Source organism: Polyergus mexicanus, unplaced genomic scaffold (assembly GCF_030449975.1).
Source record: "Polyergus mexicanus isolate NDT 795.1 unplaced genomic scaffold, iyPolMexi1.0 SCAF_20, whole genome shotgun sequence".
Taxonomy (NCBI): domain Eukaryota; kingdom Metazoa; phylum Arthropoda; class Insecta; order Hymenoptera; family Formicidae; genus Polyergus; species Polyergus mexicanus.
The window spans coordinates 248,683-273,581 of record NW_027223340.1 but is presented as its reverse complement, the minus strand read 5'-3'; the positions used below and the strand labels follow the sequence as shown (position 1 = coordinate 273,581).

The 24,899-nt window shown below is 39.7% G+C and overlaps 2 protein-coding genes across 4 annotated transcripts in view; both read right to left on the bottom strand.

Moving 5' to 3' along the window:
• Shrm (shroom) overlaps positions 1–23,374 on the bottom strand; it is a 126,291-nt gene extending 102,917 nt beyond the window's left edge. For 2 of the 3 annotated variants that reach the window (XM_070311726.1, XM_070311727.1), the window contains exon 1: positions 22,683–23,374. In XM_070311726.1, the coding sequence (XP_070167827.1) occupies positions 22,683–22,705 (23 nt within the window). In that variant the 5' untranslated portion in view covers positions 22,706–23,374. Of the gene's footprint in view, positions 1–5,269; positions 5,746–22,682 lie in introns of those variants that run through there. The other variant, XM_070311728.1, reaches the window with a different exon arrangement.
• On the bottom strand, positions 12,916–18,486 carry LOC138941861 (cilia- and flagella-associated protein 184-like). Its single transcript, XM_070311770.1, is given in 10 exon segments — positions 12,916–12,933; positions 12,936–13,092; positions 13,156–13,365; positions 13,732–13,940; positions 14,068–14,367; positions 14,594–14,710; positions 15,029–15,370; positions 15,437–15,551; positions 17,997–18,311; positions 18,407–18,486. Coding segments are annotated over 10 exon segments (1,863 nt in total).
• Positions 23,375–24,899: the final 1,525 nt, after the last annotated feature.

The following is a 24,899-nucleotide window of genomic DNA, read 5'->3' as shown; positions in this document are numbered from 1 at the left end:
TTATGTTGCAATCGGAAACGCTGAGCACGACAAGAGCGCAGTCGCTTGCGCCCGGAACAATAATTTTCCAGCCATCATTCACGGTTCGCGAGTGTTTCCGAGTGACCGTAATGATCGCTCTGCTCTCCTCTGTGGTATGTCATCGACATTTGCAGGATAGCTCATTGTCACAAATGACTCGAGTGTTACGGCACGTACCGCCGTTTGTGGTGCAAAAAGCCACATGCGCGTCTTCATAAAATCTCGAGACCAGATCGAGTATTGCTTATTATTAGCGCGTGTGCAAAGCCGTATGACCTGAAACCGATCGCATTTCGGATCATCGGCATAACAATCACGATTCACTCTCACTCGACAAACATAGTTCTGTTCGCATATTATGCAACGTTAATTTTGACATTAATAATATAACTAAAAAAACAAGATAGAAAATTGTAACGCAGAAACAGAGTAGCTTATATCTTATATTATTTCTGTTTGTTTTTAACATATTTTTTTATGCGAAAGTTTATATTTCATGTCAAAGTAAATTTCATAGATCTTGAAAATATCGTTTTCTTCTCGGATAATTATTGGCAAATTTTACACAAGAGTGAATCGTAAGAGATTGGAAAATTCTGTAATAAGAACAAAAGCTGTAACTGGAATACTGAGATTATCCCGAGGAAATGTTACCGTCAATGTCAGGCAATAAAAAATGTGTCAGGCAGTAAAAGGCTCGTTCCCAGTAATCTTTTACGGAAAATTATATGAACGAGGTCCTGCGAATGAAAGTCGTTTCCACGCAACTCTCTCTCATCCTCAGATTAGTGAGACATCAGGTAGCCGCCCATCGGCCGGAAATAATCGACGCATTATTCGGCGCATTATTTATCTATCTGGAGCTAGGAGGATGCGCGCACCGGGATTGTACGGTATGGCTTATCTTATATCGTGCTCTGTTCATATCCCTCGCTTCGATATAACGTACGAAAAAGGAAGAAAACCTTGCAAGACATACTTCCGCGCATGAGTAATAAATACATCGCAGATCCCAGCCCTGTCTGATCATCATACCGCGAAGAATAGCCTTACTCCTGAAATAGCAATTGCGATCCGGTAATAACGCCTCTCTAACATTTACCCCGATCGTTTATTATCGCCGCGAGGTACCGCGCGCGTTGCACGTTTCTCCGGGGATTTACATGCGTCCGCTTTTCACGATTTACAGTGTTTAGAGGCACGCGGCCGATATCCCCCGGCAATATGCTCTTCTATCGCCCTTCTATCGATCTCCCACTTCTCGAATCTCACTGTTCGTTCTCCATTTTACTCCCCCTCCATGTTGATGCCCAAGATTACGGGCCAATCGTCGATTATACCCGCTCTGGAAGCTCGCAATTTCAATGGCTATTGCCCGCCAACAGGAATATTAATGCGAAATGGATTACACTCGCGTTCCTTTTTCACCGCTTCTCTACCTATTATTCTTCCTTTCTATTTTTTCTTTTTTTTTTCAAACCAAGGACATCCGGTTGCAGTGTCTATCGACATATTGTACAGTAGGATAGCCGGATAGAGAAGCGATGAGAAAAATATTCAAGATGCGCTGAGATAAACGACTTATAGACAGTCATCGGTCGCAATCGACTCGTCGTTCTCGAATGCATAACGCAGATCGAATCGATTTAATGGCGTATATATGCTGTTCCTTTTGTTCTTACCAGTTCTTCGATAGTATAAAATATTTTAAAGCAAAACAAAAAATACAAGATAATTTAAATATTTATTTTTTCATTGTTAGACGAATGAATAGTCGAGCGTATCAAATCATTAATAGAAATCAATCTATTCAGAATGACTGATGGTCATTTGCTAAAATATTTTCTTACTTGAAATAATTTATATACAATATAATCATCGGGATAGATAGATCACATAATTCTACAATACGTAGAATAGACCTAGAAAGCAACTACCGATCTTTGCAATAGAATTGGAACGTGTTCCAGTCCAACTAGATCTTCTGGCTAGTAATAATCGAAGAGAAGAGATGCAACTTGAAGAACCAGAAGCCTACATTCGTTACAAATGCGTGAGTGAGTGCAGCAAATTCACATAATTTGAGAGATCTATTATCGAAGGTTCTTGAGCAATGTGTTGCGCATACTTTCAAGGCAACAGTTTTACCTATTTCGTATGTTTCCCTCCTCTCTTTCCCTTTTCACACTATGGCAAAATCTTTACATACTTGGAATTATATAGCATAACATAAAACACAAATGGTACGTTTAAAAGTTTCGTAAAAATCTTATAGATATTCGAGATCCGAGGAAGAAAAACAAGGATATCATAAATCCTGTTGAAACTGACATTTCGCAAGAATTATTTAGGCGAGAAAAACATATTTCTTTTGAAACAAAACTACCCTAAACTAACCAGGCATAAGATATACAAAAGAAGATGATTATCGTAAACCTTTGGTTTTAGATCCCTTTTGTTTCAAAATGTGACATGAATTCTGTAATAGGCTTTTCTTACTACAAGTTAGACTTATCCGTTTTAGTAAATCAACTAAGTGTTGTATTTATAAATAAATAAATAAAAATAATAATTTGTAATTTATCGTTAGAAGATACAAAAGCGAAAGTTGCATGTAGCAACTCTCGCTTTAGCCTTGTTATGAGTCAAACATTTTAATAGCGGTATTTCAAGCGTCACTTTTTTTCACGATCTCTTTGGACATCGTCGGTATGTTGCCGTAGCGGTTACTGCCCAGTTGTAATTATTACAGGTAGCTGCCTGAATCGATGGTCAACACTCTTTATACGAGCAAAATTCTCCAAGGTAGTTATGTTTCCATTCATGAAAAGAACTTGCACGAGCACACAAATGTCTAAAGAAAACGGGCACGTTCATAGAGCGTTTTGTTACAATTTTTTACGCATCGCATGGACAAATACATTTATCGAAGCCGATCGAACTATAGCATTTGACATTTCCGGCACTAGAACACCGACACATACACTTTCATTGGAGATTGCGCAATTACTCTTCTAATCATCAACGTGATTGCGTGAATACGAGTAACTCGCAAATATTATATAGAAAGTGGCACTTTCATCTTTCTATGCATAAATCAATTTTTTCAAGTAGCTTATATATTTCAAATTATGCGTGGTCGTACGCACCGCAACGAGCACTCAAAAGAAAACTAATTATCAATTTATTATTCTCTTTCTCTAAAACAGAATTTTATATTTTTTATTAGACGCGTAAACAAACATTTTAAATTCTTTTTCATTTGGTTTGAAATTTAATAATATTAATTTAATAGTCAATATATGTATATATTTCTCTCTTATATATTGGTTATATGTTTATCAAGCGAGCCGTGCAATTACGTTCACATGTTGCTGCTACGTTTAACGTTTCTAATCTGATACCGTTATCAATATGCTGACTGAAAGATTAATTTAATTTTCCTTCGCTCTAATTCACGAAAGCATGGGCGAGTAAATCTAAATGATAAAATTTAAAAGTTTTAATATAATTTTATAATTAATAATATAAAACAATCAACACACACACACACAACATTCACATCTCTTCTGTTGATCGCATATTTATTAAAATTTGCAAGACTTGTATTTTCACATTTGGCACATCTGTATAATATTTCTAATTCGATTCCATTTTTTTTTATCACAAATTAAAAGATATTATTTCATCTTTTCTATTTCTTCGAGTCTGTCAAAGAAAATGATGAAAAGATCTAGATAATGCCACCGCCGCAATTTAAATTTTAGTTTAAAAAACGCATACGCACATATTAAACGTCCATTTCAGTTTAAAAATTAACATATAATGATTAATATCAATCTCTTATCCGATCGCACATTAATAAAATAATCATTTATCCGCGCGCAATTATATTCGCACGTTCAAATTAAATGTTAACATTCACAAATTTAATCCTATATAGTGTACACCTTTATTATTCATAGATTTTAATAAATCCTATCTCGCTCCGATTCACGCGAGTGCGCGCCAACATCGCGCTTGTTCGCCACGACGAAGAGGCAACCTATGGATGCGCCGCGTGCGCAAAAGGTCAAGGCACCAGCCTTGGTATCGACCTGGTGTCAAGGTCATCGCCGTGCCTCAAACAACACATCAGGCGTGAATTATTAAAAAGACTAACGCGACTCGAGGGACTTGCGGGTCAACAACCTGTTCAGTACTGACAGTACTGAGCAGCGAGCCGATTATAACTGCTTGGCGTGAGCGTGCGAGCGTCTCTTCCCAAAAGAAAGTTACGCCGAGGCCTCGTAAACCAAACAATGGATTCAACCGGAAAATCGGTTCAACGTACCGGTCGACCGTACGAGAAGGATTCCTTCTTAAGAATGTCGAGGTTCGCCGGTAATGGCGGACCGCATTCGATGCATCGCATATATCTTATACGTGAGAACGTGCGCTTCGTATAATGTTACCTTACCGTTCAATCTCAAACACCGTATATATATCTCGGTGATTTTCGAAACTATGCAAATTTCGCAACAAGAGCGAGAATGCGCGCGCCGCGAAAAAGGAACAGCGAAGAATCATTGTCTGAAATTTGTTGAGGTAGAAAAAGAACGGCTCGTTAAAATTTACACTGCCGTTTTCTTCTCCCTGAGAAGAAGAGGATTACGAAGACCGAATCCGTTACATAGTTAGGGCAGGAAGTTTCCAGCTATTTCGGAATGTCAAGCGCACCGAATTTTAAATACGGTATTTAATTCCTCGCTCGGATCTGGGCGTATAGTGTTATTAGATTATTTCCGAGTACAGTTGCGATAGCTTTTGCGCAAACAACTAAAGATTCGTTTACACCGAGTTTAAATACATTCGCTATAATTACGATTCAAACGGTCAATATAGTCAAAAAGCTTCTTGTTAAATATAGAATCAAATGAAATTTTTCCACGCAAAAATAGAGAGTCAACTTAAAGAGTTAAAGAATGAAACTTGAAACGAGGCCAAACCGCGCGTATTCGTAACGTTATGTAACGAACTGTCACCGCCAGCACGTGGTATTAGCGTGTCGCACTTTCGAGGAAAAAGGGGGAAGAGTCTGTATCAATGGGCAGGTGCAAACGAGTGCGCTTACAAACGAGCTTCTCGTCAAAGTATCGCCTAGGAAACCCTTAGGAGTAAGGACGATCGTGGGCTTTACCCTGCCACCTGGCGCGAAGCGCAGGTGTCGGCAAAAGCGAAGCGAAGAAACATAGAAGCTGGTATATACCTATAGCTTCGCAGGTCTTCACCTGTTGACGCGCAAAGACGGCTGCAGCTCCGTTCGATCGTCGTTGCTATGCCGCTACTGACGCAGGTAAAGGTGGCTCGGTGCTCTCCGAGTCGATGGCAAAGTCCCTGAAGATAACGATGAGGATGAACCGAAGCGCGATAGAAACGATGAAATCAGCACATCCACTGTATATTAACACCACGTTAAAACAAGACGGAGCGATCTTTCGAGAATGGAAACGCTCTCTTTGAAATCACGTGCGGTTTTCCCTCTCCGGTTCCCTTTTCCTCGCAGTTAAATTCCAAAGTGGGTTCACCGCGATATCAACGTAACACCATCGATCGGGGAACGCTATCGGTCTTACGTAGAAAGTTTTCGACGTCTCGTAACGAGCACGATGGGGATACCGGAGTCATTTTCTATCAACGGATTTGAAATAAAAGGCCTCGGCAAAGGCAGTCTACTCCGTACGAGCGCCGATGCACGACTGTTGCCGAAGTTAGCCGACAGCCGGTCCCAGCAGGGCGACTGAGAGCGGCGGTGATCGAAGATCTGCGAGCGGAGCCGAGCGCGGCCGATTTGACTGCCGATGGAATGCGCGCGGCGGAAACCAGCCGGGATCAGAATCGGGATCGGACGCTCGCTCGCTCGGTGCTCCGCCGGCGCCGGTTCGAAGGCAATCCAAGGCAAACGACCGCGCGCTACGTTCCCGCTCTTCGTTCCTCCGTGCCGTAGAGGCCTCTCCGCGACTGCTACAATCTATGTATGTCTATTATCCCTCTTCTCTCCGTTGGCGTTCGGTCCTTCGGACGCAGGCTCCTCCGCGAGCGTTATCCCGCTCGTATTTCGCGATACGCGACGTGCTAAATTCGCGCCGATTCGAATCGAAGCTTACTCGAGCATCTATTTCAAGGTCCTCCCCCCCCCCCTCTACATGCCACTGACTAGAAATTTAATTAGCGAATCAATACGCGATGTATCGCGGGCTCTCGTGTCTCAAAATTTAATTAAGGAGAATTTCCCGACAATGACATTAAGAATGATGATGAAACGTGAAGTAATTTGTATACGTTAACGTTACCATATGAAATTACATGTTATAAATGTGGCCCCGAAAAGAGAGAATATTTATATTCACATACGAGTTTTATAAAAAAACGTACAAACTACGGCCTGCTGTGTAAAAGTAAAATGATTAATTTTTAAGTTATTTTTTCGTGGAATTATAAATTAGTATCAGTCACGAGATCTATAAAAAAGATGAAGCGAATCTAGCGAATAATTTATAGTTGGACGATTGAATATATTCCGATGTCTTTTACTTTTAAATAATGATTCGAAATATTTCACAATTAAAGTCCAACAGCGTCGTACTCTAAAAAAAAATTACGGATAAGTGAATCTTTTAGAATAGATATATAGATAACGCTCTTAACTCGATAGTGTAAAAATCCATTTGATTCGTGTTATTTTTTTTTACAAGTTTCTTGAGCTTTTTTGAATTATAAAAAAAATAATACACCAATCGCACGAAACATTTACGAAAGACTCTTATCGATTTATCGATGTTTTCCTAATCACGCGTAAAACTTTAACTTAATTGAGCAAGTTGTCCAGAGTTGTGCCAAGGATTCCTTAAATATTTCAATTTTATCGACATACTATCCGCATGGAGGAAAGTTATAACATTACGCTAACGATAACGGATTATCGTTTCGGCAGAAATTTATGAATGCTTATCTATACTACCATACACGCGCCGGACACGCGCGCGTGTTCCTCTCGACAAAAATTATTCCGGGCTTGTACTCCGACGATCACCCACCACGCAGGTATCGCGCCTCGTAAAGTCCTACTAAAGTATCGTATTGGTTTAAACTTAATTTAAACGCGCTTACACCAATACTTACATAATTTCACATTTATGCGTAACATTGAAAATGTGTCGCCGTGTCGCACCTCGCTCGCGCAATCGTCTACGAGAGCGTGATCGCGTACAATGGCATTATTTACAATCGAGTATCGGGAATAATTCTCGCGAAGCGCATAAAGTATCGGTTAACGCGCCCCTCGCCCCTTTTCCGAGTGGATGTAACATCGAAAATAAAAATGTCAAAAAAAAGGGGGGGGGGGGGCAAAGAAGAAAGTAAGAAGCGGGCGTTCGTTCGGTGCGGATGCTCCGGCGCGAGAAATCGGCGACAATATCCCCGGTTGGAAATTCTCGATCGTCCGTCCGAGGCACTCGAGGCGCCCGGCATCTTCTTGCTCTTGTTCGCGGCCAGTTGGAAAGAAACGAGATGTTGCCTCGTAAGTTAGATCGTACGGGCACGAATGCGCATACCAGCATTGGTGCGCACCGTGAGCCGGATTGCGCCGACCAACGTCTTGCCAACCATCTGCCGGTTGTGGCCAAGGACGTCGAGTCCTTCGATGCTGTTGACCCGTTGAGAGAGGAAAGGTCGATTCAATTACCGGTACAATTAAAACATTCTCGAATGTTCCATAGCACGCGACTTGAAACAAGCATTTCAGAAAGATGTTTGATCGAAAATGCGTCATTGTCTCGCCGTAAAAGGGGTCCGCTTAATAATAGCCTATACTTACGTCGGTGTCTCTCGCGAATCGTATAACGTCACGTTCCATCTATATATTTTTTTATACGCACGCACGCACGCATGTATTCACGCTAGCTATCGGCGGCTTCGCGTATCGACCCAAATGTTACACCGTCGTACGCTTACGCTTCAATACGGTGACCGCGGTCTCTCGAACGCCGACGTCTTCCAATTAGAGGCACAACGACGAAAGAAAACGACGAGGACGGCGACACGATTTCCTCGTTAATCACGATGATCGCGCCATTTTCGTTGCGCGCGATCAGCCCCGAAAGAAACCGTTGTGTCGCATAACTGGTTTAAGGAAGGGCACATCATCCGACCTTCTTCTCGCCAACGGTTTCGACGAAATTTTTCGAGAAATTAGTCTCGCTCGAAATCGTTTTATCTCGCGATTAAAATAACGGCGATAGATTTCCGCAAGCGAGTCCGAAGAAATTAAAAGCAAAGCTTTCAAAAATCGAAGATTATAAATTTGTCGCCATTAATATGCCCGATGGATATTTCGTCAATTTGTTTTAACGCCATTGAGAATAAATATTGAAGTGAATCCCTCAAAAGTACAGACGAGATAAAAGAGGGAAGGGAGAAGAAACGCGCGCGGATACGGAGCACGTGTAGACCGAGAGCCACTGATTGCGAGAGACACGCAACAATTGCTGCAATTGACCGCGTAATAGAAACGCGTTATGCAGGCTGCGGCAGGGGCCGGTAGGATACCGGTCGACCTTGAGAGTCAACACGATTCCTGCGTTTTCCCTTTTACAGAAGGGTTCCGCGTTCGCGTAATTGCCGCGTTACGCTCGACCTTTCGCAAAATTCGTGCGCGATGGAAAAGGCGGAACGAGAGCAACTAGACGAGACAAATCTGTCGTCTTTTATCGATTTTATAAAGCGAATCTAACACGTGACATCGCGTAAAACGTGACGCTATAAATTACAATTTATTACAATTTATAGTTATACAATAGTTCTAATAATACATAGTTCAGCAAAGACGTGAAATTGATTTAAGAAATTTACGACCGTTCTCTCGTTGCAGTTTTGCATTCTTCTTCGTTTGCGATCGTGCGCAGCCTGAATTGAAAACGTCACGCCGATTACTAAGTACAACGTTAGTCATTCACTAGCAAGCCTCGAATTGTAGGACGCGATGAATTACCGCGAAATCGGCATTAATGCGGAAAAATTCATCGACTCGATCCAATTCGAACCGGATAAAGAGCCGGTGAGATCGATAGATAGATCCATCGACTTTGGGAACGATCGAGAAAGGGCTAAATCAGCGGCGGAATCTCTCTATCGGGATTAGATAGCTATAACTTTTTATGCTAAACAGATACCATAGTTAGATCATACAATGGAATGTATGCGAAATAAATGCAAATACACTCGATATCCCGGAAAGTTATGCCGAGAGATTTCTTTTTGTTTTGCATACTTTTGCTTTGGACCAGCTATTCAATTTACGTGATATACATTTGTTCGCGTTACCAAAGATATTGTCCTTCGACATGTTGATGAAGCAAATAAAATAGAGAAACAAAGAAAAGAGAGAAACGAGATAATTTTACAACCATGCCCGTAAAAGGAGAAGGCGAGTTGAAATTGAAAGAAACGAAAATGTTAATCAATATTTTGTATGTCTAATATTACGAATCTGCTTTGCGGAAAAATTTTGCAATTTCGTGGAACATAAACAATGATGCGGAAATACAAAGTAATTATAACAGTACTAGTAATAATAACAATAAAACTAATAAATTCTCAATCAAAGACAAATCTTTTGAAGCTGCATAAAGAGACTTAACAATTAACCAAAAAGAAAATAGGGATAGGAAAAAAATGTTCACTCTATGGGGAAAAAAAAAAAAAAAAAAAAAAAAATCACACGAAAAGCAAAGAGAAAAAGAAGAGAAAAAAAATTTGAAAAGAACAAGCTGGAGGTAAAGGACAAAGTTTTCAGAAGACGCAGGTAGAATCTCGCTAGAAAATATAAATTTTCTACCTGACGGTGGGACTATTCAATAATGGCACAGAATACAAAGCCATAAGAAATGTCGCGGATCTCCGAACAATAAAAATTTCCGAAAAAATCTTCGTCATCCTCTTAATCCCGAGGATATCGCAGTAACATGAATAAACGAGTACAACGTTGAAAGTCGCGGAAACAGCCTGGATATGATTTGTTCGCGCAATTAATAAAAAACGATTGGCAACGGAGTTTAAACAATGCGATTAAACGGCTATTGGCCAATCGTGTATTGTCTTGCATTCGAGGAGCACCACGACACATACATTATCGAACACGCATGAATAATAATCGTGAAATCGAAAAGCATTTGAGAAACCGGCCGTGATTTATCGTGCCACGTATCGTGGCCTCCGTACATAATTTTCCGGTGAATTGTAGGGTAGCTTAATTGACACGTCACCTCTTCTCGTGGTTTACACGGAGCCATCCGTCTTACCTTCGATCCACGCGCTCGGCCTTAAATCAATTCCGGGTACGGACAAATTACCAAAAGGGATTAATGGCTTCAACGCCGGCCCTAATTGGCCCCAAATCATGCGAAGCAGTCTCTCCTGCATCCTTGCCTCGCCCTTCCGACGCGAATGGCATGGCGGGGGATACACCCTCGCTCGATTTTATCTCGTCACCGAAGTCAATTCTACGCCTACGTGAAATTAATGAACATCCTTTTTTCGACGGTTACTCGGTGATCCTGCGATCGCGCACGTCCGCATGCGAGAATATATATGTATGGATAAGCTTTAGAATCTTTGAAATTACGCCGGGCCTTGGTGGGTGGACGAATGAATGGGACTACCCACATGCTGACAATGAAACGCGTTTGCTAATCTAACGCTATTCCACTAACTCATTCGCGCCTGTAATAAGAATTACGAAACCTCGGTCGTTTATGCGGGTAGAGATCTGCCCGCGGTGATTCGAAACTACAGTGCGAGATGTCGAGGGAATTCGAGGCAAACGGATAGAATGTAATGATCATTAAGAATCACTGGACATAATCGAATTTGTAAAAAGCAAGACACAACTCGCTGCCGACATTTGAAAAGAAAGATATCTAAAAGACTCAGTCTATTAATCTACTCAATGATATAATATTGTAGAAGTCGTTAGTCGTTTGTTAAAATTAAGAACTTCGCATCCGTACCATGTACTTTGGGCATTTTAAAAACGCAATTCATTATAAAATTTGAAAAAAAAAAAAAACTGTCGGAAACAAAAAATGATCGAGAAGACAGAAAAATTTGAGAAGTCGTTTGAATTGAAGACAATGAAACTTTCTGTCAATGATTAAATTTATGATGGATCCAGTGTCGCGCTATTCATTCTTGCAGGTATATAAACAAAGATCAGACCGTGCAAATTATTATTTCAAATCTAAGACGACATTTATGAGCCCGGAACAAAAGATGAGACAGTGTACGACAAGTAGGAAGATAGTTACGTGGGTGCGAGATATTTACACGCTAAATTGGAAGAACGATATAAGTTAAACGGTTTTTTTTTTCTCCACCTTGCTAAAGTTTCAAAATTATGACATGAGAAACCTTACTGAGAAGTATCGCATCCATAAGAATGCTTTTTTAAAAATATGTTTGCAGTTGCAAATAAATAAATACTGTATAAGATAAAGATGACGCATCTTGATTAGAATAAATATTGCGGTAAAAATTATATTATTTTAGCAAATTTAATTACCATTGATTTATGTTATAAAAAATATTTTCTTTTCTCTAATGTTGAAAACAGTAAAGAAACCACGGAGACTCAAACAAGAATTTTGCATATAATTAATAATGGAAAAAAAAAAAGAGCAGAGCGTTTGTCGAAATAATTAATGTTCTCACGCGTACTCAATTTATTCTGCCTTGCTCGGATTCATTCCATATGCATGGACAGTTAAGAGTACGCCGGCTTTTACGCGCATGCGTTCGCTCTAATGCAGTAATCGAGTTAAGAGCGAACTGACGTCACGCGTGTGACGCGAGACAGGCCTGGTGAAAACCTGTATGCAAATTTATTTATTTATTTTTTATTTTTTCACGAATCCATAATTAATCTATTTTTAATAAACATGCTTGTTTCTGTGTGTGTGTGTGCAGCGAGAAAACATGTGCCTATACGACTGAGATATACGTATAAATCGTCCATTAATACGCATCGATTATATGATCGACGAATCGGTATAAAAACATCCGTAGGCGAATTGACACGATCGGACGAATTAATTTGATTTCAAAAGACTCAATCGTGTGAATGCGTCGCCTACACAAATATAAATCATTCAACTGAGAGTTTGATAGCGTTACACGCGTGCGTTGCACGCAGAAAACTTTTTCTTTAATTATATTCCGTTGTCGGCCCTTGATTTCTGAGCGAGTAAATCTATCCTTTCAATTAACGTACCGCTGAATATGTCGTAACGCTATAATTATAAGAGGCTTCATGAATAATGTGAAATCACGATTACGGAATGACAAAGTTCGTCTTAAATCGCGATAACATAATTGTGATACGGTATGTGAACGGTAATTTGCGCGCAACAAGGTAGAAAAGTTGCAATTGTTTGGTCGAGTCGTACCATCGCCGTATGATATTTGTTAGTATGATATTAAGCCGTCACACAGAAGGCGATAATGCGAACGACTCACTCGCACTCACGTGCAGTGCCAAGTGCCTCGATACGGTGTACGTGGGCGTGTTTGTGATTTACACAAGTGTGGTTTATTTCTCGTATAATGCCCGCGCGCAGAATCAATCACTCGGCGATTAATCCGCGAGATTCGCTAATTATTGGACCAGCTGCGCCGTTCTTGGCTGATTATAAATCTTGTTTCGCAACAAGTACGAATATCAAAGATAAAAAAAAAAAAAGAAGAAACATAGTACTTATTTGCGTCATGTCCGCAGGCGGCATATGTATTTTTGCGAAAGCTACATATAGCTAATAAATAAATCCTCGTGTGAAAGAGACGTTACAGAATTTCTATCATTTATTAGGAACGACCCGGTTTGCCTGATGTGTCATCATCGATATTGCTAATACCTTGCTGTTCCTCTTCCTCCCGTTCGCAGGGCCCGTACACTGTTGAATCTCACGCTTGATTATCTCAATGTCATTTCTTAAAGCGTCCAGCAACTTTATCATCCTCTCCATCTCACGCAGCACCGGCCTGGGTCAATGAACTGGGTGAATGACATTGACCGAAATCGCTAACGAAACTAACAGATCTTACGGAGCCAGCAGCATCCCGCCTTCGAGCCTCCTCTCGTCATGAGCTTGTCGTAAATCTCTCAGAATTAAATGGAGCTTATTGACATCCTCTCGAACTCTGGCTGTCTGTTCGCGATACTCGTCCAATTCGCGTTCTTCAAACTCGATGTCCTCCGCGAGGCATGTCTCCTTTTCCTTGTAGTGAGCGACTCCGTTAACCACTTGAGCGATTCTAATTTCGATTTGCCAACAAGCTCTCTATTAATAGAACCCTCATTCCGACAGATGATTAGAAAGATATATTGATGATAATTCATTCGTTGCCTCAAGTCAAAGATCTTTCATACTACAAAACTGCGACATTAGATATCTCTCCAGATAACTCTATCTCAACTAGTAATACAATCTATAAAATCGTCAGCGCAAAAATCGAAGCGCCAAACGCGATCTTTATCGATAGTTTCGAAATGAGTAAAGAGAGTTCAACGAACGTGTACACAATTTTTTTTCAAAAGAGCCAGGTTTTAATATAATAATAATATAATTCTCTGAAATATTAATATTGTACATATAAAATGAGATGCACGTTCCAACATACTTGAAGCGTAATTTTTCTAGTTCTCTGTCGCGTTCGTCCAATTTATCTTTATAATTCACACGAGCGATGTATAACGTTTCATAATCCATAGTGGTCATTCCTTCCCCAAGGGTTTCCAGATTTCGCAGCAACGTCTTCATCTGGTCGAAACGATGCCGCAGGACGATGTACTCGTAACGATTGCGGGCGAGAATCTCGCGTCGTGACATCTGGCAATGAAGAAATCATCCTCGCGTGAGCCTCGCGACTAATATGCACGCGCACCGGTTGCTTTAATTGGTATGCCGCATAATTGCTGTAATAGACAAGTGATGATTCACGGTCATTAAGTTACACCTGCCGACGAGTTATCTCGTTGACAGCCTTCTCCGTCATCTTTCGTCCGGTCTTCGCGTAAACGAGACCCGTCGCCACTTCTCTCTCGCGATCCAGAAGTTCGTCGAATATTCGTGCGTTCTCATCGCGCACCTTTCGCGCTTTGTCCTCGTAACTTTGCATATCGGCCATCGTTCGCACTCTTTTCTCCGTTACGTCATCGAGATGCAGTTTATACGTATGCAACGTTTGTATATAATTCTGCTCCATTTGCTCGGATTCTTTTGTCACATCCGTGGGTATCATCACTTTCTCTTGCGCCTGTATATGCATAAACGCATCGTGGCAAGAGCTCTTTTTATTTTAAAAGCGATAAATATCTCTATAGCGTACACGTACGTATATATGATTTTAATTGCAAACACGAGATTAGAAAATAAAAAGAAATAAAATCGCAGTGCAAAATAAAAAAAAATATATATAATTTATCATCCTAATATATCTAGTTATGAGATATAAAAATGTTGAAATTATTAAAGTACTTAACCTTTTTCATGTGCTTGGTAATCCACACTTCAAGAAGCCTGTTTTTCTTTCGTAATTCTGCTTGTTCGGCTAGAAATTCTTTCAATTTTCTAATCATTGTCTCGCGATTGGCAAAAATCTGCACTGACGACAATCGCATTAAATCTCGGTACAAACATCGTTGAATAATTTCTTATATTCTATTTTATTATTGTATTTAAATTATCGTCATTATTTTTATGAAAAGACTTTGAATGCTTGGGGAAAGCATTTTATTATTACCATTTCAATCGATCGCAATAACAACGTAACACGAGTTGTGTACAATGCGGAAATACTTTCGGGCGGAGGAGCGTAATGAAAGGGGAGGCTCAAGTCTTTAGAATATTACGAAGGTCACAGTGAGGCACAGTAATTCCACGGGTAAAATGACGCAGAATGACAAGTTTATGCGAACCTCGACTGGTGTATCAGCGAGCACGTGATCGGGCTCTATCACTTCTTGCACTTCCTCCTCGGGCTTCTCTGCCGCGATAGAGATTGTCGCAGATGGTATATCCCTTTTCCCTTCTATTCCCTCGTCCTCGAGACTCCGTTCTCGGTACCTTTCCTCCTCGTAATCATGTTCCCCCAGTTCCTCATCCCGAATAAAAGACTCATCCGCTTTGTATATATCATTCTCCTCCTCCTCCTCTTCCGCTTCCGCTTCCGCTTCCTCTTTCTCTTCTTCTTGAAATTCTTCACTTCTCATTGACAAATTCTCATGATCGTCGCTCGCGTATAACCTTTCTCCGTCGTTCTATAAAAAAAAAATCGCGTGTTGTCGAATTCCTCGTGGTGTTGATAAGTTATCGCGGTCGGTTACCTCGTCGGCGACTCCGTCCACATCGTTCTCCATCATTTGCTCCATCACATCGAGACTTGGTGGTTTAAATCGATAAATGTAAGCGGTCGCGCCCCAGGACGCGGAGCAACGAATGCTATGGAGAAACGGGGCTGGATAACAGCTGCCAGACGATGAAAACAGTCGAACGAATTCACCGCGCGACCGGATCGACGCTTCTTCGCGAGGAGGTCCCGAGCTGCGCGCGGTCGACCTTGACGATCGGAGATGATCTTTTCTCTTATATACGCGCGTCTTTCTATCGCGTTGGTTTAACTGCGCTCACGCAGGCGCTGCTGGGAGGAAAAGTTTCTCGCAGAATGTCGATTAAACTGCTGCGAGCTACCGGACACCGTCGGTGGAGGATGCACGGTGCATCCTGCGGCGAGCAGGCTATGATTTCATCTCCCTGTGCTTTATTCTGCGCTCTTCCACTCTCCCCGCTGATGTATGAAAAGTTTATTTATAGGGGACTCATTCGATCGCATGTGAGAGCCGCGTATGATGGCGGTAACATAGAGTGAGTTGAAACCCGAGTGTATCTTTCGTTCGTCGGACGTTAAAGCGAAGGAAATTAACAACGAAGCCGCACGTATGTAATTCGTCAGGAATATAAAAAAAAAATACAGCGCGTAGCGTCTCGTCATTGAGTTTCTTTTCGTTTGGCGATGGAAAATGCATTTTTATCCCACAATCGGTTTATTATATTATCGTAAAACGTCGATTGAGTGCAAATATTTAATTCAAATTCTCTTTTTAGACAGAATTCATTTTCATTATTCATTTAAGTATTATCGCGCGAGAATATATATATATATATATATATTAAGGATTAACTCATATAAAAGAAATTAATCAATACTTTAATAGATATACGATATATATTTATAAAATATCTACAATTTCTGAAGCTTTTATTCCTACATTATTGTCTATTTTAACGTCAATTTTAAAACGCAAAAAAGATAGTATTTTTTTGTTCAATAATATCCCACATTTATTTTTAAGTGACACAGGGGAGATAATGTGCCAACGAAAGCGATGTTATAAAATGATGAAGATGTTCGCGCTGTCGTTTGATAGTGCGCTTGCATTTTATATTTAGTCCTACCAGAATTAGATGCCACATAAAAACAAAGAAAAAATAAAGACAATATGAGGAAGACGAAGGAAAGAGACGAAGAGGGATACTTGAGACTACGTGGGCAGCCGCTAGCACTGCATTCCTGTAGGATCAAGGATCCGTGCTTGCCTCATGTATGCATTTACATATGCGGACACACGTGTGAGGAGCTTGGACGTACGGACCAGCGACACGGATGTGTATTCATGCGCATGTATTACTGCTCACGAACATAAATATGTCACTCGTACACATGAGCATTGATATAAAGGTGCTGGTCTTACACTCCGGCTGTCGGTATCGCGTACATATACGTTTTTTATCGCATTCATCCTCGCAAGGAAACAAAGGGCACGACTCCTCTGTTTGTAAAATTATAAAAGTAATTATGCACAAAATATAATATAATATAAAAGTAATTAACTGATGAATTTTCAGAAAAAGACTTAGTTCTCTTTTGAATGAAAACATTCTTCTAGGAATGTTCTTTTGAATAAATTACATGGCATATGAATATTTGTGGCATCGAGATATAATAAATGTATTTGGCACTTACATTTTCTGATCCGAAAAGAGGAAATGGAAGAACGAGTGATTTATTTCGTAGAGATATACCGCGACATAAAGCATATCGGCATGCGCTGCAACTTTTACAGACTACGAGAAAAGACATTCGTTCATCACGCTCGTACCAAGTGTATGGAATCGAGATAGTGTAAGAAAGCAGTTTATGCGGCGTGACGAGTGACAAATCAAAGACACCGTACGTGCCACGCGGAAGACAGGGTGAGGATGCGTCATTCGCGCCAACGTTCGAGGAATTATCGCAAGAGCCGCGGGTATGTTTTTCCATTTGATTTTATATGTATGTATACATATAGCACATCAGTGTTATGTATATATACCCGGGTGTGTCCAGGCCGTTCGTTGGCCTTTCCTCGGATTTGATTTCCTTTCGAATCGCCGCATATTCCCGACTCGTCCGTCCGTGCAAGCTGCAAGGATGGAAACTGGACTGACTGGCTTTAACGGCTCGTGTCCGTGATGGTCGTATGCGCGACCCACGTACGAAACTTCTACAAGGGTCACATCCGTGTGTGCGGTATACATTGGATATATAGTACATAAGCGCTCGCGCGCGCGCACGCGTTTGCGAGAGAAAGAGAATCCTCGCTCCGAGAATGCAAGCGCGTCGAATCGTCGTGCATCAAATAGAACGCGAGGAGCGCGGCAGCCTGCAGATACCATTGTGACCGGTTGCATAAACCCGCCATCTTGGTATCCTCAAGGACGCGCGTCGAATCCTAAGGTCAACGCACTCGACTCCACATCGATCGCCCTCCGCCTCCTCCATTTCGTCGTTGATTTCTTTTTCCGGACCTTCCATGCCACCTCCCCCCCCCCCCGATCCCTTCTTGCCGCATGCCACCTTCTTTCTTCTTTCCTGTTTTCTTTTCTTCTTTTTTTTCATTATTATTTTTATTTTTGTCGCTCGCTGGCTTCGCGTTTCTCTCGCGTCGCTCTCGCTTGCGGGCGAGATGGAGAATCTCATCTGGCCACGAGCGGGATGTCACTGCCATTAATCCCACCGATACGGCTCTGGCCAGAGTCGGTTGAGCCTTCGGGCCGTCTTCCTCATTTTCTTCCTCTCCTTCTCTCTTCCTCTCTCCCGCTTCTTCTTCGCCCCTTCCTTCTTCTTCTCTACTCCTTTCGATCTTACGACCTCCGCTTCTCCTACAGAATGATAAACGCAGGATATTCCGCGAGCACCGCATCGACTATATCCCGGTATAAAGTACTAGGTCGTTAGAACCGGCATTTAATCTCACGCGCAAAAAGCGCAATTGTGAACTAGACTGATTAAAGACGCTTCGTTGAGCAGCAGTCCTTCGATCGGCCGTACCCTCATAACTTTCTAACCGAAAATGTCAACATCTATCCGACGAGAATCGCTAGCGTGCAATCTCGTAAACTTAAACGTTTCTAAATTATGCTTAAGAATGCGATTTATCTATGTTATAATTCTTCTATTTTTAATTATCTGCATAGAGCTCGCGGGAAGAGCTTGGGGAACAAATGAGTATTTTCACGGGTGAATCTATTGCCGAGACCATAAACACTGAGATACACAAATGCCGGCTGAAACATGTATGTTTCAGTATTAGATAATTTTGCGAGGGTACAAACATGAAAGAGTCGAGTCGACGAACTCTTTATCGAGGGAGTCGACCTCTCTCGCGTAAGGTCGACGCGAGAATCAAATGGATGGATGGTAGATGAGGGAGGAAGAAGGCCGGCAGAGGTGTTAAAACCTTTGGAGTAATCGTACAGTGAGGCAAGAGACGGGTAAATCGCGGTGACCAGAGAGAACCGAGGTAGAGCATGAATAAAAAAAAAAAAATAAAAATCAGGAGCTGAGGAAGAAGCGAAGAAGAAGAGAGAAGAAGAAAAAGAGAAGCGAGCGATGCGATGTCTGACCCCGGCCATCTTGGCCCGCAGGGTTATTCTATTTATATCACGGACTTAGCTATATTTAGCTTATGGGGCCCCGCAGGAAAGCGAGCGACGAAGGAGAGAGTCCAAAGGGCGCGGTGAGGAAGGACGCGGAGGACAAGCGAAAAGGGCCGCGGGTTGGCGGTGATGCGAGGGGAGTGGAACGAGACAAGTGGGGCCCCGAACGATCGTTCGGACCTCAACGAGAGAGAAAGAGGATGGGCATCATTGCGGAGATAAGTCGATACCGATACGCTTGTATCGGTAATCTCGCCTGAACAAAATACATTAGCGTTTTCAGGTCAGCTATATCTCGCATGATTTCCATCGTATCATTGGGCCCGCTCAATATCTCGTATTCGTACTTTAAATCCGACTCAATATGTACGTATAACGTATCGGCTAGCACCTGCGTTCAAGCAATCGCAGATGGATTTAGTTGTACCTTCTAAATAGACGCATGGAGACTGTTGTTCGGAGATTTATGACAAAAATATGGGATAAATCTATGTGCTAGATCTCTATTTATATTTTTCTAACAAGAATAGTAATGTAAATAAACGCGCAACGTTAAAAAGTATAAGTAGTACTAGAAAAATAAAATTATGTTCTAAACCAATATCATTATCTATTATAGCTTTTATTTATCTTCTCTTTAGTTGCGTAATTATATTACAAACACATTTAGATTGATTTAAAAATAGAATAATGATACTTCGCCCCTAAAGTGCGTATGCACATGTTAAAAAGCAACCTATATAGGATGTATATATAGGATGTATTCGATAGAATTGGAAATAAATTATTTATCGAATTATGATATATCTTTACGAAACGGTAGACATTGCCTTTCTTATAAACTTAATAGTAGCCTTGCTCTGTTCAAGTCTTCGATAATGAATAGCCCAGACTAGAAACGAATTAACGTGGAATGAATATTACAATACAACATAATAATCTAAGTAATATTTTCTTTTGTTTCGTTTTACTCTGAATATGTAATTTATCGCGTTTTGATTTACCGTGAAACAAATGAAAAATTTATCTAAAATCTACAATTTAAATGGACAGCATTATACGTATAAAAGTACGTTATATAAAAATAAACTACAATAAAGTGAAAAAAAATATATTTAGAATAACGATATGTATATATAGTTAGATATGTATACGTTATAAAAATTTTGTATTATAAATTTTCAATTTATTTTTTAATTACTTGATAATTAATAATTTTTTTCATAACATCACTCTCGTTTAAAAACTTGACATCGTTATTAAAAATTTCTCCTTCATTGTTTTCGCTACGTCTCGTCAAACTGCTCGATCATCATGAGAAGAAAAATGCAAATGCATTAGGGGACAGACAAATGCACTTTAATATAGAACCATTTAAATATAGAGTTTAAATATAAATTATGCAAAATACCTGACATAATAAAAAGCTTTACGGTATGTTAAAAAACAAATACTTAAAGTCTAAATATAATTTTCAATCACGAGCTATTTTAAACTCTATATATATTCGCTATATGTATTTTAAATTTATTATTGCATATTGGAGATGTGGAAAAGAGAGAGAAATATCTCTCGTTCGTATTTTAAAATTGACAAGTTTAAATCTGTGCTGCTCTTATATATACGAGTCGTATACGCAAACAGACGAACATTAAAGTGATTCGAAGGAGGCACACAATTACGTGTGTTATTCCTTTTACAATAATCGCGCGTACGTGGACGTGCGCTCAAGTGCGTCTTCGCGAACGCAGACTTTTCGATGAAACATTGCATAATTTTTTGCCGTTGCGTAAGAGCACCGAAAAACGCCGGCTGTTACGCAATCATTAACGTATACGTCTTCCCTGAAAGTACTTATGATCGCCGTCACGGCATCCGATCTTTATATTCCGGCTTTTTTTAATTCCGCTCTGTATCTACATACGCGACATCGATAGCAACATTATCGCGGTTTGCGAATACCGGGTGCGATAACTGAATCTATCACACACGCGCGCGCGCACGCGAATGTAAATATATCGTAAATATGCAAATGTATTTATGCACGCGCCATGAAAATACACTTTTGTTCGCGCGTCGATGTAATTTAAGCTTTAAAAGCGCATTAATTTCACCGTTTCTTTCTCCCGTCTTTTTTAGACAAAATGCGTATTCTTAATTTTGTTAATGTACATGTTGGATAATTTTCATTTTTTAAGAATGATGCGTCAAAGATATATGTTAAGATTACAGAGTGATCAGAGTTAAATAAAATGTAATCGTATTAATGATGATTTCGAATGCTAATAAATTAGTAAAATTAATGCGCTCAACGATTATAATTATGAAATCATGAGTAATCATTAATGACGAATAACAGAAATAATCAAGGCAAAGATAATATGGTCAGTTTTAATTCTAAATATTTATATGATTATCAGATTATAAATAATTAATCAAAAACAACTCGATTTTTCAATACCATCGTTTCCGTAAATTAAAAAATAAATTGACACGCATATTGTTAATTTCGTTAATGCACATGTTTGATAATTTTCATTCTCTAAAAATGACGCGTTAAGGATGTTAAGATTACAGAGTGATCAGAGTTAAATAAAATGTAATCGTATTAATGATGATTTCGAATGCTAATAAAATAGTAAAATTAATGCGCTCAACGATTATAATTATGAAATCATCCGTAATCATTAACGACGAATAACAGAAATAATCAAGGCAAAAATATTATGGTCAGTTTTAATTCTAAATATTTATATGATTATCAGATTATAAATAATTAATCAAAAAACAACTCGATTTTTCAATATCATCGTTTCCGTAAATTAAAAAATAAATTGACACGCATATTGTTAATTTCGTTAATGCACATGTTTGATAATTTTCATTCTCTAAAAATGACGCGTTAAGGATGTTAAGATTACAGAGTGATCAGAGTTAAATAAAATGTAATCGTATTAATGATGATTTCGAATGCTAATAAAATAGTAAAATTAATGAGCTCAACGATTATAATTATGAAATCATCCGTAATCATTAACGACGAATAACAGAAATAATCAAGGCAAAAATATTATGGTCAGTTTTAATTCTAAATATTTATATGATTATCAGATTATAAATAATTAATCAAAAAACAACTCGATTTTTCAATATCATCGTTTCCGTAAATTAAAAAATAAATTGACACGCATATTGTTAATTTCGTTAATGCACATGTTTGATAATTTTCATTCTCTAAAAATGACGCGTTAAGGATGTTAAGATTACAGAGTGATCAGAGTTAAATAAAATGTAATCGTATTAATGATGATTTCGAATGCTAATCGGGAATAGTAAAATTAGTAAAATTAAAAATAGTAAAATTAATGCGCTCAACGATTATAATTATGAAATCATTAATAATCATCAATGATGAATAATAGAAATAATCAAGGCAAAGATAATATGGTCAGTTATAATTCTAAATATTTATACATAAGCTATAAATCATTAATAAAAAAAAAAAAAAAGAAACCCGATTTTTCAATACTATTGTTTTCATAAACTAAAAATTATATTGACAATTTTAAATGTTTAATAATAAATTCTACTCACCGACCGATGCACCGCCCTTGCATGTCTCACTTCTTTCCGCATCTGGTTATCACGAGATCCATTCCGTTTCCGGTTGCTCCCTTCGCTTCAAATTGAGACGAGACAGTCTATCAATTTGTCCACTCGTGCATAATCACTATTCTCATAATCACTATTTCACTCGTAGTCCAAAATCCGCCATATGCAATGAGGCGGTAAAATTATTTCCATGCCGATTATAAACATGAAAGAACATATAATCGCGTATTAATAAATGGACGGAGACGATTTTCCGTGATTCTAATCGACATTCCCGATACTCACGACATCCACTTTATACACGGGATAAACTTGTGATGGATAAAAAAAGGCGAGAAATACGGAAAGAATATTTCAATCTCGCACGCTAATGCAATACGACGGTTACTGTAACGGTTACGGAAAATTTAGGCAGGTTGAGTAGTAGTAGATGGGGAGGGGGGAACGCGTCGTCGAATATCCGTTCCAGGAAAAGGAGCGAGCGCGTCTCTTCCAAGAAATAAACCGTACGCGAAAAATCCTGCGCGAGATAAATCAAACTAGCTCGAGCGACGCTCTTTTGCGATCTCGATTTATGAAATTGTGAATATAACTCTGAAAAAAGGATTACATTGGAAAACAATATTAAAGAATATTAAAGCAGAAACGTGTGGAACGCGACGCGCTTATATTTTCAACGCAATATTATTATATACGACAGCGAGTAAATTATTTCAGCGCCTAAAAATTGTTTGTTAAATAATGAATTCATCGATCGTTGTATCGTATTATAAAGTCGATATATCAAAACTACAAATTACTCTCGATTCGGATATTTCGAATATTCGTACGGATGCGAAATTCATTTTCGATAGATAAAAGATGCGTGGGAAAAATCTTGTCGTTTGCGAGTATATATATATCGAAAGATGCCTTAATCACGATTACACGGGTTAATATATTACACTCGGATAATCGCCTGTTATTCGATACAAGAATTGTATCCCCCCGACACTCGTTCGTACGCGGATCTCACTTTCGACGGATAAAAAGACGCGAGAAACACGGAGCGCGACCGTAATTCGTCTTGAGACTCGCGCTTGTGGGAAGGGACTGACACGATTACGGAAAATTTAGGCTGAACGGGTGGTACGTGAGGAGAGGGGAGGACCGCGTCGCCGAACGTCTCGGTACAGAAGCGTTCAAAAAAGTTGGATGTAAACATTCAGATATAAACAAAGAAGCGCGGCTCGAGAGAAAGAGAGAGAGAGAGCTTATATTACAAAATCTCGATTAATTTTCATGGCGAAACGATAATACATACGAGAATAATCGTTGAATAGAATGCGTAAGATTCAAGGAGGAATATATCTGAAAAGCAGCTCACACACCACATATGAACATTCCTAATAAAATATTCTTATTTAAGAGAAAAAAAAATGTGTTCGGTTAGTCGACAGTTCATGGTTGTAAAATTGACCAATCACGGTCATTCGATTCTTGATTGGTGATTGGTTAGTATTAAAACTATGAATGTTACTGAAATCCAATTAAGGGTGACGTGTCAACGTTAATCGATGTCTCTGAAATGCCGCGAGAAACCACGAGTACCAACAGCTAAATGAGAAATTTTACAATTGGTGAAGCTTCGCGTCGCGTTTTTCACACGTTTCGTATTTCAATATACTTTAATATTCTTTTAAAATATATAATTCTTTTTCAATTATATGTATAATTTCGCCAGAAAATAATCGCGAGATTGCAAAAGTATCGCTCGAGCTTCGTTATCTTATCCTTGTTCGTATCGCGAAGGTTTTTTGGCGCACGATTTTTTTCTCGCAAAAAACTCGCTCGCTCCTGTTCTTGGAAGAGATATTCGACGACATTCCCCTCCCCACCCCTAACGTACCATCCGTCCAGCCTAAATTTTCCGTAACGCTGTTAGTCTCTTCACACAAGCGCGATTATCGAGACGTATTACGGTCGCGTTCCGTATCTCTCGCATCTTTTAATCCATCGAAAGTGAGATTCGCGTACGAACGAGTGTCGGGCGGGGGGGGGGGGGGGGTCTTGTATCGAATAACAGGCGATTATCCGAGTGTAATATATTAACCCGTGTAATCGTGATTAAGGCATCTTTCGATATATATATACTCGCAAACGACAAGATTTTTCCCACGCATCTTTTATCTATCGAAAATGAATTTCGCATCCGAACGA